Raw genomic sequence first — 20,793 nt, 5'->3', positions numbered from 1 at the left:
CTGGGCAATTGTACAGTGGGTAGAGCATTTGCCTTGCACACAGCTGACCCTGGTTCAATCCCCAGCATCCCATACAGTCCCCCAAGGACCACCAAGAGTAATTTCTTACTGCAAAACAAGGAATAAACCCAGAGCAATGCTGGGTAAGGCTCCCCCAAAATAAAACACACACACACACAATAACAACATGTAAAGGTGTTGTGGTTAGGTGGCTGTTAGCAAGGGTCTTGGGCTCATAGGTTTCGGGCTCTGGGGACTTGGCTGTCTCCTCCGTCCCAGCTGATTGCTGTCATGGAGCTATGAATTCACTATCCCTAAGACCTTCAGACTTTGACAAAAGAAATCATAATCTCTATTTGTAGGTACAACTTTCTAATCTTTAAAAAACACCACAGCTGACATAAGGACCTGCTATAGCTCCCCTGGCCTCCCTATTAAAGGACCCTGCTTGTTTGGAAAACCTATAATCCTCATGAAGAACAAGCTATTTCAAATTTGAAAGAAAAACAATTACTTGTAGTAAACAGTGATTTTTTTTAGGTCATAATGGTTTTGATCTGAAGTCGATCAAATGATTGTCATGAAGATTTAGTTATACTGAAGCTGGGTAAAATGCAGATCAGGTGTCAGTGTACCTCCTTAAATCAGCAGGAATAGTGACAGTCTTGTCTTGCCTCTTCCCTCAACAGGTCTCTCCGGTGCTGGAAAGACAACCATAAGCTTTGCCCTGGAAGAATATCTGGTCTCCCATGCCATCCCTTGCTACTCTCTTGATGGGGACAATGTTCGTCATGGTCTCAATAAAAACCTTGGCTTCTCTGCTGGGGACAGGGAAGAAAATATCCGCCGGATTGCTGAAGTGGCCAAGCTCTTTGCCGACGCTGGTCTGGTCTGCATCACCAGCTTCATTTCTCCTTTTGCAAAGGTACAATGATTGGTCCCACATACTATTCTCTCACACTGCACCAGTGCATCTCAGTAGCAGGAAAAGGAACAAGGTGGAGGGACGGGCACAAAGGAATGCCCTCTCCCAAGCTCCCCCCACTTTTGCCTTTCTGCACCAGCATCCTCCTTCCCTCTATTAAATATTACTTATCTAAAGAATGTCCCTGGGGCCAAGGAGAGAGAATCGGAGATAACGCACTTGCCTTGCACATGACCAGCCCAGGTTCGAATCCCCTGCATCCTATATGGTTCCCGAGCCCAGACAGGAGTGATCCCTGAGCACAGACCCAGGAATGGTCCCTGAGCACCATCGGGTGTGGCTCTGAAAATAAATAAACAAATGTTCCTTCACTTCTTGGCATCAGGACAGCAGCTGACAGTTACGAGTTACACTTGGTCAGGGCTGAAATGAGAAGGTTACACAAGAAAAGAAAAAAAAAACAAATTCTGTCCTCTCTTTTCTGCCCAAGTCAGAAAGCTTACTTCACTCACACCAGAACAAAGCAGCACCAGAACCCCCTGACCCACTGCCAAAGCACCAGATTATGTGTGTTCAATGTTGCCCAGGCTGAGGGAAGGGTCACTCTGCCTATTTTTAAAATAGGAAATTTCCAGGAGCTACAGATATGTCTGCTACAATGCATTGAACACTCCTCTGAACGACATGTTCCCGAAATTTCCAACTTTAGTCGCTGCCTGCCAAGCTCTCTGAATGTTCTCAAGAGAGCTGTGTTTACTGGACTGAAATTTCTGGACTTTCCTCTAGCAGACTAGCTTCTTGCTACCTCTGCAGAGCACTGACCCAAGTGCTGTCTAAAGGCTTCTGAATTCCCCGGGCACAAAATGTTCCATTGAGCGACAAGGACTTTCACTAGCAAACCTCATTATACATTCTTGAACATCATTTTTTTTTTTTGTCCAGGACCGCGAGAATGCCCGAAAAATCCATGAGTCAGCAGGACTGCCGTTCTTTGAAATATTTGTAAACGCGCCCCTAAACATCTGCGAAAGCAGAGATGTGAAAGGCCTCTACAAACGGGCACGGGCTGGGGAGATCAAAGGTAGGAGGAGCCTCAAGTCCCTTTTTAATCTGCCCCCAGAAATCAGTCTGCAGTTTCAAAAACTGCTACCTCAAAGGCATAGAGTGTATATAGCTTTTTGTTAAACCACAATATATTTAGTATGTCTGTGGCTTATTAAAATATTGGCTCTCGTTTTCCAAGGCCTGACACCTCAAGCAAGCAAGATTGAACTAAAATGGGCTTGGGGCACAGGGGAGTGTGTGCATGGGAGTGTTCCAAAGGTTTGGGGTTTTTTTCTTCATTTTCCTTTTTGGTTCTAATCTATTACACAGGGTGTGGACTTAGCCAGCTAGACTTTGTTGATAATTTAGGGTTTTCAGTGTTGAAAGTACAGGATCAGAGTGAGAGAGTGCAGTAGGAATTGATCATGTGAATCCACCCCTGGGACAGATCATAGTTCATCACTGGGATCCATCCCTGAGCACTAAGCTAAGGGCAGCCCCAGACCACTGCAGGTACGACCCAACCCCAATAAAAACAAAAGAAACATAAAAAATATATTGAAAATACAGCTCTAGGGTACAGGAGAGATGGTTCAGGAATTAAAAGAGAGCACTTACCTGTCGTCAATATCAGTTTGGTCCCCAGCACTGCTCTGATCCTCTGAGCACTGCCAGAACTCAATCCTGAGAACAGAGTTAGAAGTAGGCCTAGGCACTACAGAGTATGGACCTAGTACCCAGGAAGGAAGGAAGGAAGGAAGGAAGGAAGGAAGGAAGGAAGGAAGGAAGGAAGGAAGGAAGGAAGGAAGGAAGGAAGGAAGGAAGGAAGGAAGGAAGGAAGGAAGGAAGGAAGGAAGGAAATAAGGAGGGGGAAGGGAAGGAAGGGATGAACGGGAGGAGGGAGGGTGAGAAGAAGTAAAAAAGGAAGAGAGGGAGGAAGGGAGAAAGAGCTTTGCATTTTCTTACCTGTGGCTTAAGGTTAAGGAAGGCTGTTGGACCTTTCCTGTTATAATCAAATTCTCTGGTTACTACATCTGTAACTATGGATTAAAAGGTTGTTCTGGGGGCCTGGAGTGATATAGCACAGCGGGTAGGGCGTTTGCCTTGCACGCGGCTGACCCGGATTCAAATCCCAGCATCCCATATGGTCCCCTGAGCAACGCCAGGGGTGATTCCTGAGTGTATGAGCCAGGAGTGACCCCCGTGCATTGCTGAGTGTGACCCAAAAAGAAAAAAAAAAGAAGGTTGTTCTGGGGGCTGGGGTGAGGCTTAGTGGTAGAGCACATGCCTTTCTTGTGTGAGATCCTGGATCTGCACCCTGGCCCTGGAGGGGCAGGGGACACAGGGGTGCAGTTTTTACCCTTCTGTCTTACAGGATTTACCGGTATTGATTCTGATTATGAGAAACCTGAAACTCCTGAGCTGGTGCTTAAAACCAACTTGTCGTCTGTGAGTGACTGTGTCCAACAGGTCGTGGAGTTGTTGCAAGAGCAGGTGGGTAGCCTGCTTGTCCTTTTTTTTCTTTTTCTTTTTTTTTAGTGTAATAATTGAGAAAGATCACTTCTTTTCAAAAGCATTTCTTTTGCAGTTTTCATTTCAAAGTCTTCCCATTCTGCTTCATTTTAGAACATTGTTCCTCACACCGTAATCAAAGGTATCCATGAACTCTTTGTGCCAGAAAACAAGCTCGATCAAGTCCGAGCTGAAACAGAAACTCTCCCTTCCTTGTCAATTACCAAGGTAAGAGGGTGCACTTGGTCAAATGAGAAATAATATTCACCATGATAATCCATTTACAGTCACTCTCTTGGGGGGTTCAGGGATGTTGGGGTCACAACAATGGTGCTCAGGGGCTACCCCTACTTTATGCTTAGGGGTCTCTCCTGGTGGTATCTGGGGGATTTTTTTTTTTTTGCAGTTTTTGCACTGCATTGCCAGTGATCGGCATGCAGGGCAAGGGCTGTACTATGTGTACAGCATAGAAGCCCTGTACTATCTCTCAGGCCCTACAACCACTCTTAAGAACAAGGGGGCACTGGAGCGATAGCACAGCGGGTAAGGTGTTTTCCTTGCACGCGGCCGACCCGGGTTCGATTCCCAGCATCCCATATGGTCCCCTGAGCACCGCCAAGGGTAATTCCTGAGTGCAGAGCCAGGAGTAACCCCTGTGCATCGCTGGGTGTGACCCAAAAAGCCAAAAAAAAAAAAAAAGAGGAAGATATGCTTTATGCTTAATAGATGTGCAATGTCCATAAAGAAGAACACTTCATTTTTTGCCTTTAGGAAAAGATACAGGTCCTCCAAGGAAACCAAACAGCAAAAGTTGCCAAAAGATAGCAGATAAGCAAGGCAATGTTTATATTTGCATAGGGCCATTTTACATAGTTGTCATTATTTTTTTCAGTGATGCCAGAGCGCTGGCATCAAGCAGGAAATATTTGTTGGCAGCTGCTGCTGAGAAAACATTTTTGTTCCAAATGCAAGTGCTCCTTGGACTGTGGAGAAGGAATTTGAAGTAAACCAAAAGCAACTCTGTTTTTCTTTCCTTTCCCTTTCTTTTTTTGGTTAAGAAGCAGGATTTATTGTGGTTGGGAGGATGGGGTGGTTGTGAGCAGGGACTGAAGAAGCAGACCCAAGTGCAGTGCCCAGCATTTGTCCAGAGGCTCATGATTGGAGATGTATTTGGCCCTACGGTCATCTGGGATGAACTGCTTCTCGGCCACCATGTCTTCAAACTCATTCACATTAAACTTGGCAAAGTCCGGCTGGAGCGATAGCACAGCGGGTGGGGGGTTTGCCTTGCACGCGGCCGAGTCGGGTTCAATTCCCAGCAACCCATATGGTCCTCTGAGCACTGCCAGGGGTAATTCTGGAGTGCAGAGCCAGAAGTAACCCTGTGCATCGCCAGGTGTGACCCAAAAAGAAAAAAAAAACAACTTAGTAAAGTCCTTCCCCTTGGATATGTGGATTTTCTGGCGACCGGGAAACTTGAACTTAGCCCAGCGCAGAGCCTCAATCACATGTTTCTTATGCCGTTTGAAGCCTGAAGTTGGGGCTGGTAGAAAAGCAGATATGAATGTCCACAGCAAAGAACTGTCTCCTTATTACAGCCCATCCAAGCCATAGGCCGTGAACACTACTGAGAAGGCTGTTTGCTGCCATTGCACACAGGGCCCCACAGGGCAGGGAGCACAGTTGGCTTAATTGGCCACACCTGAACAACTCTGATCTGCAGGCAGAAGAACACCTGAACCTTTTCTCCTCTGCAAACCCCACTCTCCTCGCATCAGGCAGTGTCCACCGTGAGGAAAAGGCAGACAACTTTGGTTACATTTCATTTTTACTACCTGAAAGGTGTAAGATGCAACTCTAGCAATGCATGTGCCTGGACCTTTCTATCAATCAGGGCAGTTATTTCATTCGTACCCGATGATGATATGCTCAATGGTGTCTTTTGTTACTCATGAAAACTGTGACATTCTCATATGAGGCAAAATAAACTGGAAACCTCCCTTAACTCACAAAGATTCCAGATTTGTGGGCCAGAACAATAGTACAGTGGTAGAGTGCTTGCCTTGCATGAGACTGACCCAGGTTCAATCCCTGGCATCGAATATTGCCCTCAAGCCGGCCAGGAGTGATCCCTGATCACAGAGCCAATAGCAAGCCCTGAACACCACTGGGTGTGGCCCTAAAACAAAAAACAACAAAAATGACTCCAAATTTGAATACGTCATGACAAAAGTCCAAGCAAAACTCCTTGACTGCAAATTAAATTCTGAATGTTCCAGTACTTCCGGCAAATGACTACATGTAATGATGATTCCAATGATAAATAGTCTGCAAGGTGCAGAAAAACTTCAAGGAATCTAGTGAAAAATTATTCCAATCCAGGCCAGAGAGCTATCTCAGTGGGTTAGAGCACACGCTTCACATGCTGGTCACCCGGTTCAATTCCCAGACCACATGGTCCCTAAGCACTGCTGGGAGTAACCCCTATGTGCTGAGCTGGGAGTAGCCCCTGAGCACTGCTGGATGTCGCACATAAACAAGCAAGAACATTTATTTTGATCCTAGGATGATTGGAAATGGTTCAGAGCTATGGTCAATGAACAAGTTCTTTTTTTTTAATTAATTTATTTTTAATTAGTGAGTCACCGTGAGGGTACAGTTACAGATTTATACATTTTCATGCTCATGTTTCCCTCATACAAAGTTCGAGAACCCATCCCTTCACCGGTGCCCATTCTCCAGCACAAATAAACCCAGCATCCCTCCCACCTCCCCAATCCCATCTTCCCCTACCCCACCCTGCCACTGTGGCAGGGTATTCCCTTTTATTCTCTCTCTCTAATTAGGTGTTGTGGTTTGCAGCAAAGGTGTTGAGTGGCCATTGTGTTCAGTCTCTAGTCTACATTCAGCACGCATCACCCTTCCCCCTTGTGTCCTCCAACCACATGAATGAGTTTTTAAAACATAAATAGGTGGGTTTCCGGTAGGGGTTAGTAATTTAGAGTACACAGGGTCTGGCATTTTTGGTAAATAGTTCTCCAAGTGGGGTATAGCAGGAAATAAAGGCACCTACAGGATCTTCTGGGGCCAGAGCTTAAAGACTTTCAGTATCATACTAAATTTCTTTTTTTGTTGTTGTTTTATCTTAGAGTCAAATGATTTTGCTCAATTCAGCCAAATAACTAGAGCACGTAGCCAAACCAGAATTTTTGTAGAGAGAAAACTGATAGAATAAGCAATAAAATTTCAACACAGTTGCATACCATAAAGATAAATACAGCCTAAAATGCTCAAATAAACCATCTTCATCTGCAGTCTTTTCACCACTCTTGCACAGAGTTCTAGACTTAAACTTACTTCACCTAGCATGGCTCAGCATATGATACAGGAACACCAAAAACATAAAATATTCTCCCTTTATATTCCTGTCAAATGAATAATTGGTCAGACAAATAAATAAAAACCAAAAATCACTCATGTAAATGTCCACCTGTTTTTTGTGTTTTGCAGCTGGATCTTCAGTGGGTGCAAGTTTTGAGTGAAGGTTGGGCCACACCCCTCAAAGGCTTCATGCGGGAGAAGGAGTACTTGCAGGTTATACACTTTGACACTCTGCTAGATGGTATGTTGGGGTTTTTTTTCCTACTATTTATTTTTCTTAGTTTTGGGACTGGGCTGGAGTGATAGCACAGCAGTTGGGCTTTTGCCTTTCATGCAGGGTGTCTGATTCCTCCACCCCTCTCGGAGAGCCCGGCAAGCTACTGAGAGTATGAAGCCCGAACGGCAGAGCCTGGCAAGCTGCCCGTGCGTATTGGATATGCCAAAAACAGTAACAATAAGTCTCTCAATGAGAGATGTTACTGGTTCCCGCTCGAACAAATCAATGAGCAACGGGGTGACAGTGACAGTTTTGGGACTACACCCAGCAATGCACCCCTGGCTCTGTATTCAGTAATCACTCCTGGTGTTGCTCCTTGGACATTATGGGTTGCAGGAGATAGGAACTGGGTTGACCAGAGGCAAGGCAAGTGCCTTACCCTCTGTACTGTCTCTCCGGCCCCTCCTACTCTATTTAAAAACATATGTATTTTGAGGGCTGGAGCGATAGCACAGCGGGTAGGGCATTTGCCTTGCACACGCTGACCCGGGTTCAATTCCCAGCATCCCATATGGTCCCCTGAGCACCACCAGGAATAATTCCTGAGTGCAGAGCCAAGAATAACCCCTGTGCATCACCAGGTGTGACCCAAAAAGCAAAAAAAAAAAAAAAAATCAAAAAACATATATATTTTTATTGAATCCCGTGTGATACAGTTACAAAGCTTTCATGTTTGAGTTTCAGTCATACAATGATCGAACACCCATCCCTCCACCAGTGCACATTTTCCACCACCAATGTCCCCAGTATCCCACTCGCCATCCCATCCCTCCCCCTGCCTCTATGGCAGACAATTTCCCCCATACTCTCTACTTTTGGGCATTATAGTTTGCAATACAGATACTGAGAGGCTATCACATTTGGTCCTTTATCTACCTTCAGCATACATCTCCCACCCCGAGCGATCTCTCCTCTTTTTAAGAAGACAAATCTTACTCTCTAGAGGTCTTTGCAAGAGAAGAAAGGCTAATCTTTGGTTTATAGATCATATATGAATAGTTACATCACTTATGATGTGTTTGAGTCTGTGATGCATTAGCTTTTATTTTTAGGATGGTAAGGTTATCTGCACATACACACACACACACAGACACACACTGTCACTGTCACTGTCATCTCATTGCTCATGGATTTGCTCGAGCGGGCACCAGTAACATCTCCATTGTAAGACTTGTTGTTACTTTTTTTGGCATATCAAACACGCCATGGGTAGCTTACCAGGCTCTGCTGTGCAAGCGGGATACTCTTGGTAGCTTGCCGGGCTCTCCAAGAGGGATGGAGGAATCGAATCCAGGTTGGCCACGTGCAGGGCAAATGCCCTACCGCTGTGCTATCACTCCAGCACACACGCGTGCGTACACACACACACACACACACACAAATTAAAACAAAAGGAACTGAAAAGGAAATATTTCATTTGTACACACAGCCAAGAGAGGTCATCTATTTCACCTCAACCTGCCCTGTGCTGACCTTCATTCAGAAGCAAGGGGTCGTGAAAGCACTGTCCTTGCAGCCTGGTGGACTGGCCCCAAGAAATTCAGTGTCTGTTGCTGATAGTGTCCGTGCCCCAGTTTGCTGTGATCAAACATTACAGCAGCTGCTTCCTTTGGTGGATGCACACGTATGGAATCCATAGGCTGATGCCCTTCATTAAACTCTACGGGGAAGGATGAGACACTTTCCTGGACATAGCCTCAGTGCCACTCAGAGAAATTATCTGGTCAAGGTCAGGAGCTTGTGTTATTTACAAAACTACTGGACCACGATCATTTCCTTCCTAGAACTGCCCCAACTTCTCAAACAGAACATGTCATTTAAAGTGTGAGGGGAGAGGACTCTGAGAAGAGGTGGGAGAAAAGTCACCTTTATTTTTTTTAAAAACTACTGATCAGGATTCCAGACTTCCAGGAAAGAAAAACCGGATGGTTTTCCTTGGAAAAAAAATAAAGATGGTTTAAAATATTTGAGAGACTTCTCAAAGAATATTTCCTGTCTCCTGAGTAAGGTCCATGGCCACTGGCCATGTGGATCTGTGTGGCTCTGTGTACCCACAGAGGGACAGATCCTACCCATTCACTCCTGTCACTAAAGTCCTGACAGCCGGAGGTCTGTAGCAGCTCCTCATCCTTTCTTACACAGGAAGGAGAATGCACTCTTCTTCTGTGTTAGCCTCAGTTAAGGATGCCCTAGCACATTGCTTGATGCTTACTGCATTAGCGAATTGTGAGAATTTTCATAACCCATACCCTTTTTGGTTCTCCTGTGGTTGCCCATATCCATTCAGGGCTGGGGGTGGGGGTCAAGGCCAGTGTCCTGCAGGTTTTTGTAACTCTTACTCTTTTTTAACCTACAGGGTCTATTCCTGGGATTCTCTCCAAGATCCTTGATTTTTTTCCTCCTTAGGGATTCTTTGCTAGTCCTACCTTATTTACCCCACAGCCAGAGTTCACTGATCATTCCCATATGTAGTCAGAATTCAAAGTCCAAACACACCCAAGAAGACTCTTCAAGTGCTGTGTGAGTCAGTTTTTAAATATAGATGGCAGGTGTGTCGGTGCGATAACACAGCGGGTAGGGTGTTTGTCTTGCACGCAGCCGACCCAGGTTCAATCCCTGGCATCCTGTGTAGTCCCCGAAGCAGCACCACCAGGAGTGATTCCTGAGTACAGAGTCAGGAGTAACCCCTGAGTATCTCCGGGTGTAACCAAAAAAAAGGGGGGAAATATAGCAGAGAGATTATATGCTAGCCAACTTTACCTAAGCAGAGGCAGAATAGATAAGACTTGTGCTGCTTGGGTGTATGTGCCAGTGATAAACTGTGAAACTCAAGCAAATTACTTGAACTCTCTAGGTCTAGAAATGTATATTAGTGTAATTATCATTTTAGAAAACACTATGAAGCTTCCTTAAGAAGCTAAAGATGGGACTGGAGTGATAGCACAGCGGGTAGGGCATTTGCCTTGCATGCGGCGGAGCCAGGTTCAATTCCCAGCATCCCATATGGTCCCCTAAGCACCGCCAGGGGTAATTCTTGAGTGCAGAGCTAGGAGTAACCCCTGAGCATCGCCCAGTGTGACCCAAACACAAACAAAAAAAAGAAGCTAAAGATAATTTAATTTATTTACATAACATTTGATCCAGCAGTTCTACTTCTGAGTATCTACCTGAAGAATATGAAAACATTAACACATGGGGCTGAAGCAATAGTACAGTGGGTAGGGCATTTACCTTGCTTGCAGCTGGCCTGGATTCGATCCCTGCTTCCCATATGGTCCCCCAAGCACCTCCAGTAGTAATTCCTGAGTGCAGAGCCAGGAGTAACCCCTGAGCATTGCTGGGTGTGACTCAAAAAGAAAAAAAAAAGCAAACATTAACACAAAAAGTTATATTAACTACAGTATTTATTGAAGTGTTATTTATCATAGCTAAAATATAGAAGTGGGCCCATCAATAGCCGACTTAATATGCAGTACATTATACCAATGTTCTACACATTATACTTAATTTCTGGTCTGCAGATTGGTGCCAGTCCAAAGATATAAAAAGGTTGAAAACTATTGACCTATACAATAGAATATTATTCAGCTACGTGTTCAGAATTTTTTTTGTTTATTTTTGGGCCACATCCAACAATATTCAGGGGTTACTCCTGGCTCTGTACTCAAGAATTACTTTTGAGGGGCTGGAGCCATAGCACAGCAGGTAGGGCATTTGCCTTGCACGCAGTCGACCCAGGTTCAATTCCCAGCATCCCACATGGTCCCCTGAGCTCTGCCAGGAATAATTCCTGAGTGTAAAGCCAGGAGTAACCCCTGTACATCACCAGGTGTGACCCAAAAAGGAAAGAAAGAAAGAAAGAAAGAAAGAAAGAAAGAAAGAAAGAAAGAAAGAAAGAAAGAAAGAAAGAAAGAAAGAAAGAAAGGAAGGAAGGAAGGAAGGAAGGAAGGAAGGAAGGAAGGAAGAAAGGAAGGAAGGAAGGAAGGAAGAGAAAGAGAGAGAGAGAATGAAAAAAGAAAGAATTACTTTTGGAGGTGCATGGGAAATTATATGGGATGGCAGGGATTGAACCCAGGCCAGCTACATGCAAGGCGAGCACCTTACCCATCGTACTATTTCTCCAGCTCCACAGAACTTTTGAAATTTTTCCATTACCAACAAAAATTGAAGGAGTTTAAGGGAATTTTATTAAATGAGATAAGTCAGAAGAAAAAAGACAGGTTTGGTATAATTTAACTTATTTACACAACATAAGATATAAAATTGGTAAACAGTACAAACAAAGGAAAACCCAGTGGTTGTTGATGATGGAACTAAGGTATCTGAAAATAAAAGAGAAGGGAGAAACAGAATAAAAAAAAATAAATAAACTCTTAAGGGCCCAGTTCCTTTGTCTATTAAATGAGGCTATTAATAACAGAAACTATCTAATTGGAATACTGAATTTTGAAAGAATTTCTGATCCAATAATAAATGTTCTGTACATTAGCAAGCCCAAGTTGCATTACAATGAGAATAAACTGATCTTTAAAATATTTTTACGGGGATAGAGAAAATTCAGGACTAAAGCACTGGCCTTGCACACAACATCACATCTGGTCTCAAAGCCCTGAGTACCACCAGATGTTAGCAAAAAACAATATCTATCTATCTATCTATCTATCTATCTATCTATCTATCTATCTGCACATATATATCAGTTAATATATAATTAACATACAACATTATAACGCAGTATGGGAGAGCCTTGCAAGCTCCCTGTGGTGTATCCATATGCCAAAACTAGTAACAATGATGGGTCTCATTCCCCTGACCCTGAAAGAGCCTCCAATGCAGCACTGTTGGGACAGATGAGTAAAGAGAGGCTGCTAAAATCTCAGGGCGAGGACGAATGACGATGTTACTGAGACTGCTCAAGAAAATCGACAGTCAATGGGATGATGATGATAATGTTGATTATAACTCAGTAAATATCTGCAGCAATGAACATCCTGTGTTACTTCGAAACTGTTGATGTACTGTGTATAAGGCAAGTCTGTTGGCTTCCTTGAGACCTCATGTTCATGGTGGGTGCCAGAAGGGGGGAAAGTTTCACGTTTACAGATCTTGATTCAGTACTTGTATATCACTGTATCACTGTCATCCTGTTGTTCACCGATTTACTAGAGCGGGTGCCAGTAACATCTCCATTCGTCCCAGCCCTGATATTTTAGCAGCCTCTCTTTATTCGTCTTTCCCAACGATTGGAGGCTTCTTTTAGGGTCAGAGGGATGAGACCTGTTATTGTTACTGTTTTTGGCATATAGAATATGCCACAAGGAGCTTGCCAGGCTCTGCCGTGTGGACTTGTATATACTGAGAATTAATTATCACAGTAAGTATACTTAGTATTCATCATAACACAATTGACTTTTTTTAAAGATGTAATATACAGCACAGTATATACAGTATATATTTCAAATATACAGCACAGTACTATAACTACAGACCCGAGGCTTCTCATTACACCTCCAGGCTTTAATTAGTTTATACTAACTGAGAGCTTTTACTTCTTAACCCCCTTTGCCCATTTTCTCATCCTTTCCCCGCTACTGGCACCCACCATGAGAAACTGGAGGTCTAAAAGAAGCCAAGAGACTCGCTATAGACAGTACATCATTAATTTGAAGCAGAAATTTATTGAGTGACCATATATGCTTTAGAATCTGGAGACAGGGTGATAATGAAAGCAAGTATAAGCCCTTAGGGATTGTACAGCTCATCTTCTCAAACCTAGTTCTTGGAATCCTTCCCGCTATGTCAGTGATTGAAAATGTGTATTTTTTTAAAGCTAGAGAACTCAATGATGCCTCTATGGAGGCTCAGGCATCCCTTCTGCTGTGATACAATAGAAGAAATTGGAACTACTTCTATAGAAGTGTGTGGTCTTTGCTTCTTTTCCACTTGGAATGTCTCTCTGAGACACCAGCATGAATGCCCTCTGCTCTCTGTTCTCCAGGGCAAATAGTCATAAAACTTGGCTTGATGACTTTTAGTCTGAGTAAATGAATTTAAAATCCAAAAAAAATTTATGCATTTAAATATATGTATTTAAATTTATGTATTTAAATATATATTTATATATTTAAATGGTTAGACAAAATACCATTTGTGCAGGGGACAGAGCAATAGTACCGTAAGTAGGGCATTTGCCATGCATGCAGCAGACCTAAGTTCAACCTCCAGCATCCCATAAGGTCCCCTGAGCCCGCCAGGAATGGTACCTGAGTGCAGAGCCAGAAGTATGCCCTAAGCACTGCCAGGTGTGGTCCCCCCAAAAAATATGTCATTTGTATAGAGATTGAATTTAAATAATCAATTAAAGCTTGAATGATCATCATTGAAAATTTGAAACAATTTCTGGAGTCATAAGCATAGGGCCAAATTCATCAAACAATATGTATATTATAGTGTTTTATTCTGACCATATTCCTTAGATATATTTTGCTTGGTTGTTTTTCTCAGATGTTCACATTTATTTCTAAATTAAAAAAGTAATTCTTGGGGCCAAAGTGATAGTATAGGGGGGAGGTTTCTTACCTTGTACGTGGCTGATACGAGTTAGAGCTCCGGCACTCCATATATCCCCCTAAGAGTGATCCCCATGCATAGAGGCAGGAGTAAACCATGAGCATGATTGGGTGTAGCTCAGAATAAAAATAATAATAGTAATAATAGTAATTAGCTCAGTCTACTCAGTTCAAAAGCAAAAAAGATACAGTCTAGTGTTTTTGATTATGCTATAATGAGTTTTTTATGATATCTACTCTCATACCAGTTGAGTAATCCTCTGTATTACTCAAGGATCTATACTCTTATTAAGACATTCTATCATGAGGCTGGAGCGATAGCACAGCGGGTAGGGCATTTGCCTTGCACGAGGCTGACCCGGGTTTGGTTCCCAGCATCCCATATGGTCCCCCGAGCACCGCCAGGAGTAATTCCTGAGTGCATGAGCCAGGAGTAACCTCTGTGAATCTCTGGGTGTGACTCAAAAAGCCGAAAAAAGTGGAGGAGCTATAATATATATTATAATTATTTTAAAGCAGATAGTCATCTGAATAGTATCTCTGGACAATACTCAAATTTACTGAACAAACAGTAGTCAAAATTCCGGTTTTATCATTGTTTTGCTGCCATACATTCTCTACTTTAAAAAATAGTATCAGCAAAATGTTCAGGATCCTTGCATGTTGTATGAAGTTTCATGCTAGGAATTTGATCCTTGATTTTGTTGCTTCAAGATTATATTTGTGGAGAGCTAAAAATATGTTTCTCAATTGTGTTTGCATTTCTCTAGGCATGGTCCTACGTGGTATGTACTTTACCTTTCCAAGTAGCTTAATTGCTATAATTAGAAATGTTACATTAATTAGCCAATGGTAAAAACATAACTCAAAAAATCCAAATGAACCAGTTGGGATTGCTATCAGTTCATGATCCAACCAGTTATTATAAAATAATACAGTAGTCTCCCACTTATTTGTGGGGAACTTATTCAGGACCCCCAATAGATGCCTCAGATGTTAAGTAGTACTGAGACTTATGTCTGCTTTTTTGGCGGCTGGAGCAATAGTACAGCGGGTAGGGTGTTTGCATTGCATGCGGCCGACCCGGGTTCAATTCCCAGCATCCCATATGGTCCCCCGAGCACTACCAGGAGTGATTCCTGAGTGCAGAGCCAGGAGTCAGGCCTGAGCATCACCGGGTGTGACCCAAAAGGCAAAAAAAAAGAGAGACTTATGTGTACTGTTTTTTCTTATACATATATATCTATCCTGAAGTAAACAGTAGACATATATACTTATGTCTACTGATATTTTCCTATACATATATACCTATGCCTTTCCTATACATCTGAAAGTTAGACACAGAAAGATTAACAAAAATAATAATATAGATCAATGATAGCAATATGCTATAATAAAAGTTATGTGGATGTGGTCTTTCTAAAAATATATCATTGTATACAATATTTGGGGACCACAGCTGGCTTCAGATAACTAAGCCTCAGATGAAGTGGACTACAGAATTATATTCTTCTCTTGATTGGATTTCAAATAACGGGAAATTTCTGGATAAGATGCAGCTATTTGTAATGTTTTATTTGGCAGACACGAGTAAACTTCTAAATTATCACTGAACATTTTGTTTTTGAGATTTTTTAAATGTATGATCCTCCTTGTTAATTATTTCTACTGAGTATTGGCCCTCATTTAGTTCCACAGATCTTTTTCTATTGCATTTATTAAACATTTGTAATTAACAAAGGATAAACCCATTTTAGCTGCAATTTAAAGTGGATGCACCTGGTTGGATTGTGGATGATTATACTTCATTTGTTTGTGATGTGTGATTATGCATGAATTTAATTTCCAGCTATGATGATTGATAGTTGTAGAGCTGTGAAATAAACACATTTGCTGTATCTGTAAAACATCATACCAGAACTAAAAGGTAAAGCTTTGAATATTTCATTTTGGGGGTATTGTTTATATTATTGTTGTTTTTCCTTTTAAAAGCCAGCTAAGCAATAAAAATAATGTAGGTTTTGAGTAGAAATGGTCCCAAGCAACTGGTAAGCATAACTACAAGGTTAAAGCAAAACATTTGAAAATTATTCACAACAAAAGCAAAGTTATTCAACTGGGCGTGAAGCTATGGGTTAAACTACCAGTGGCCCAAGGAAGCACAGTCCTTTTTCCTAAAGGGAAGCATTCGGCAAGAGAGTAGTCAAGATGGGGCCAGTAGAATGGAGGCTCACAGAGGACAAAGGTTGAAAGTCCAAGTTAATGTTTGAAGGCATGAATGATGTGTCAGCACCCCAACAAACTATTTAATATGTTTATATTGAAAAATCTAATAAATATGATAGGGAAACCAATTTTTACCCATGCATTAATAAACAGTTACAGACGGGAATTTTGTCAGTATAACTTGGTAGAACTTTCCCTAGGTCCCGAAGATTAGCTGGGAGGGAGTGTTGTACTGCATCTTCAGTCTGGATTTTCACTCAAGGTCAAAATGAAGGTGGTTCAGAGACTCCACAGGGCAGAATCCTAGTGGACACAAAGAGGCAACTGCAACAGAAAAGTGGAGTATTTATTCCTTGGATTTCAACCAGGCTAATCGATGGAGAACAGCACAGCAATCATGTGAAGGCTTAACGAGGCTTGTTCCAGGATCCTGCCCCATTTTAGCCTTGCATTGTGTTTTTTTACTTGGATTTTCATTCTTGATAAGTGGTGTCAAATATGAAAAGCATTAAGTGATTTGGGTGAGGCTCGACAGTTCTGGAGAGCCAGATTACTCAGAGAGTAATCTGCCTTACTTGGCTGACCTGTCTAAATGTTAATCTCATCTAAAAAAAAGATACTTCAGAGAACCCCTAGAATAATGTTTGACCAAATATCTGAATACTGCTATCTTCCAGAGTATAGTGCACAAAATGAACCTTCACACTTTCTGTTTTTCCATAGACAGAAATCTTTCCTTCCTCTTCCTTTTCAGTCGGGCTGCCTCTTGACATTTTTTGCAGCTGAAGATGTAAATTCTCTGAATACCACATTCCACATCTTCCAATTTTTGTTTTGTGTATTAAGAAACCAGAACACCTGGTTTAATTCTTTTTAAGAGACTCAGCATAAAGGTGAGAAGTGCTCCCTTTCCAAAGAGAGTGCATATGCTTCAGTAAATGATCTCAGTTGTGTTTCATTCCTCCATCTGGCTGGTGGTTCTCACTTATAGTTGAACTAGCAAGACTTTCAACTGCCAGATAAGTCTTTTCAAAATACTGAAAGGCAATACTGTAGCTGGAACACAATCAACAGATATCAAGAAGGCTTGTATTGATGAATGCTGTCTGATTTTTTCTTTTCAATCTGATGTGATTGAAAAGCAGTTAAAGCCTAAATAATTTTGAGGAGAGTTTTGCCACTTGTTATAGTTACATCCAAGAAAGGCAAGGTGTTTTTGCTTCACCAACTTTGGCAAATTCCTGAGTGCAGAGGCAGGAATAAGTTATTTTGTAAGTCAACCTGTAAGTTATTCACTTGGGTTTTTGAGTTTTCCTTGAGTGCTTTGAGATCAGGACCTAGCTCTAACAAGGGATTCTGGAAGAGACACACGCCTCTTTCCGGTCCTCCAGATTAGGTCACTTACTGAAACCAGCACCCCCAAATAGAAACTTAGTCCACTTTTCACAAACACTATATCTTTTATTTGAGAAGTTCAGGGACTTCTCTTCATAGACCCTAGAAAGACCAGTGTAGCAAACACAACCATATTGAATGAAGGACTTAATGTCTTTGGCAGGCATGTGTGGAAGGGACATTGTGCCCATTCCAGTCATTCTTCAAGGGTTGCACACCTTGTATCACCTTTACCCATCTCTCCATTCTTTTCACAGACGGCGTGATCAACATGAGCGTTCCCATCGTACTGCCCGTCTCTACAGAGGATAAGATGCGGCTGGAAGGGTGCAGCGAGTTTGTTCTGATGCATGGTGGGAAAAAAGTGGCCATCCTACGAGACCCTGAATTCTACGAACACAGAAAAGAGGAGCGTTGCTCCCGTGTGTGGGGGACAACATGTGCCAAACACCCACATATCAAAGTAAGTTACAAGGACTCTGGAAGATGGTTCTGAATCTGTTTCAACTTCCAAATTATTATTTTTATTTTTTCTTCATAAAGAGCTTAGAAAAACAGGGCTTAGATGGAAGAATACATTTTTATGGGAGGTTTTACAGACATGGCCTTTTTAGAAAGTAGCAAGTAAGGGTTTTGTGGGTGTTTGGTTTTTTTTTTTCAGTTGAGGGGCGAGTTTAATAATCTCTAGAGTTCTTAGACCCTGTGTGTATCCTCAGCTAAATGAGAAACAGTAGTATCAGGTAGATAATTAAATCTAGCATCGCAAGTAGAGTACCAAAAGCATAGATCTGGCTATGTACAAAGCCACATTGAGAGCTTGTAGTCCTCTTTATCTTGAAAATTCACAAAGGAAGTCAATGTTTTCATACAAAATGTACTCAGTCAACCACTGGGAAGACACTCAGAGTTGGAGATCTAAGCTCCATGAGGGAGGTCAGGGATATCCTTTCAGTAAACAAAATTCAACTCAGAGACAGAGTATCTGGAGGAAAGATAGCACTTTTCCTCAGTGGATATTTTTTTTTAAGAAATTGAAAATATGCTCATTTGATTAGAATCACTCTGAGTCTATCCAACTTCAAAGCAAACCAGGCTAAACTCCTTTGATTCCTTCACAATTTCTAATTGTTGGTATGAAATCCCAAAATGCTATTTTGGGATTTCTGGGGGTATTAATTCCCATAAAGGAATCTAGGTGAAATTTAATGCAAAAAAAATAGGATTCCTCATGCAAGATTAGAGAGCAATAGAGTTGACATTAGCTACTAATTTGATATCAACTCTGGGGCTGGAGAGATAGTAGAGATGGTAGAGTGTTTGTCTTGCACACAGCCAACCTGGGTTCTTTCCTCAGGATCCTTAAGCACCGTCAGAAGTAATTCCTGAGTGCAGAGTCAGGAGTAAGTCCTGAACGTGGCTGCGTGTATCCTCAAAACCTAAAAAAATTAATAATTTGACATTAATTCTTACTGGAAAAATTAGCTTTCCATCAAAGTTTCTATGGAAACAAAGTGATTTGAGGTCCAGGAGACACTATCAAGTCTTGTGATTAAACAAAGCATGCCCTTTCTCTGGCCCTGGCTTTATTTATAAAGGGAGGGGAATTCAACTCAGTAAGTCTGGGTTCTCTTCCAGCCCCATGACATTGCAAAATAGACATCTGGCAAACTTTTGTTTTATTTTCAGTCTTGAAATGTTGCAAGATAATGGTCTTTACAAGACCCTTTCCAGAGGTCAATGAGAAAGAAATGCAGCTTTTCCACTTATTAGGCACAGCAATCCACTCTATAGATAAATGATTTTAATCTTAACACCTCTGAACTGCTCAAAATCACTCAAAAAGGGGTTTTGGGTTTTGGGGGTTTTGTTTTGTTTTGTTTTGTTTTGCTTTTTGGGTCACATGTGGCGATGCACAGGGGTCACTCCTGGCTCTGCATTCAGGAATTACCCCTGGCGGTGCTCAGGGGACCATATGGGATGCTGGAATTGAACCTGGGTCGACCGCATCCAAGGCAAACGCCCTACCCACTGTGCTATACCTCCAGCTCCCTCACCCAAAAAGTTTTGCTTCAAGCAGCTAGTGGATAGTTCCTGACAGAGCTCACGCCTGACAAAGAACTCTGTGAGAACTTTGTGTGCTGGGCCTGGGTTAGATTCTTCTTCATTTCTTTCCCAACCAGGCAACTTCTAGATCTGATCTTTATTCTGTAACCTCTCATTAGTGACCAGTTGAGATATTTCCACTCCTTGGGTCTCACAGATACATACACACGATTAGCATGAAAAAGAATAAAACAAAATTAAGGAAGCACATAAGCAATGATTTCTTTTTACCTTATCTTCCAACATATGTTGGCAGTTGGGGCTCCAGTCAGAGAGTGGTGATGTGACTCATAGCCTGGATAAGAGAGTCAGTAACTCTGCCCCACTAGGTCATTAGAGGGATTCTGCAAACAACCTCTGTCAGCTGCTGGGGAGAAATGGGCTGTGGATAACAGGAACTCAAACCACTCACCCAGTATGTGCTATAGTGGGAGTGCCAAAGGCATTTTAGGTTTTTTTTTGTTGTTGTTTTACACTTATATGCTAACCTGACATATTAGCTTTATTGGGAAAGAAACTCTTTTCATTGCACTTCTTTTTAGCACTCTGAAACTCACACTACACATGCATTTTTTTAAGAATCCCAAACCTTTCAAAAATAGTCTCTTCCATATGTAATCATAGGTCTTCTTGTGTTTCTATGAGGTTCTTGGAGTGATGAAAAATGCTCAGACTTACTAAAAAGTGGTCTGCCTGTGGAGGTGGGGGATGGGTGTGCAGGTGGCGCTTCTCCTTGACGTCACCTTGACATCTAGTTGAGACATTCCAGCCTTCTTTCTTTTGATTTACCAGTATGAGATGAAATCATGAGGGAGGAGGAGCAGGTGAAACTTGTATTAAAAATGCTTGGGGAAAACTTACTGCCTTTCATCCGTGGCCCTCAAAGCTTTTCCAAACAGTAATTAATTCCCACAGTGCTCTTGCGAAATACCTAAGAATCTCATTACTTCCATTTTACAGATGTAGAAACTAAGGGAACAGAGTTTGTATCCAAGAAAGGGTAGGATTTAGTTTTATATCCTTTTGTTCTGCAGTATAGACCTTGTGGCCAATTAGATCAATAGAATCATTGGGTTGCTTTAAAAATTACCTCACATTGAACTTCATCCTCAGGATCGTAACTAATGGGGCTGAGGTCACTTCCAGTGTGGGGGGGCTTTAAAACTCCCTGATGTTTTAATGCTCAGTGCAGGTTGAAGACCTCTGCATTTGTTTTGTTGTTATTTTGGTTTGTGCGTGTGTGTGTGTGTGTGTGTATGTGTGTGTGTGTGTGTGAGAGAGAGAGAGAGAGAGAGAGAGTTTGGAGCCATTTCTCATAAGGAAAATCTGGATATAACTTGCAAAGAACTTAGGTTTAGCAT

The 20,793-nt window shown here is 42.1% G+C and overlaps 1 protein-coding gene and 1 pseudogene across 1 annotated transcript in view; one reads left to right on the top strand and one right to left on the bottom strand.

Moving 5' to 3' along the window:
* Positions 1-20,793, top strand: part of PAPSS2 (3'-phosphoadenosine 5'-phosphosulfate synthase 2) — a 95,275-nt gene that overhangs the window by 61,480 nt on the left and 13,002 nt on the right. The window contains exons 3-8 of the mRNA XM_055118703.1: positions 690-925; positions 1,868-2,006; positions 3,345-3,463; positions 3,596-3,709; positions 6,992-7,103; positions 17,587-17,792. Of these exons, the coding sequence (XP_054974678.1) occupies positions 690-925; positions 1,868-2,006; positions 3,345-3,463; positions 3,596-3,709; positions 6,992-7,103; positions 17,587-17,792 (926 nt within the window). The remainder of the gene's footprint in view (positions 1-689; positions 926-1,867; positions 2,007-3,344; positions 3,464-3,595; positions 3,710-6,991; positions 7,104-17,586; positions 17,793-20,793) is intronic.
* Positions 5,061-5,183, bottom strand: LOC129399468 (small nucleolar RNA SNORA70; annotated as a pseudogene).

This window comes from Sorex araneus, chromosome 11, assembly GCF_027595985.1.
Source record: "Sorex araneus isolate mSorAra2 chromosome 11, mSorAra2.pri, whole genome shotgun sequence".
In the NCBI taxonomy this organism is placed as follows: domain Eukaryota; kingdom Metazoa; phylum Chordata; class Mammalia; order Eulipotyphla; family Soricidae; genus Sorex; species Sorex araneus.
Note: the sequence above shows the minus strand (reverse complement) of the source record. Positions and strands in the feature narration are given on the sequence as shown.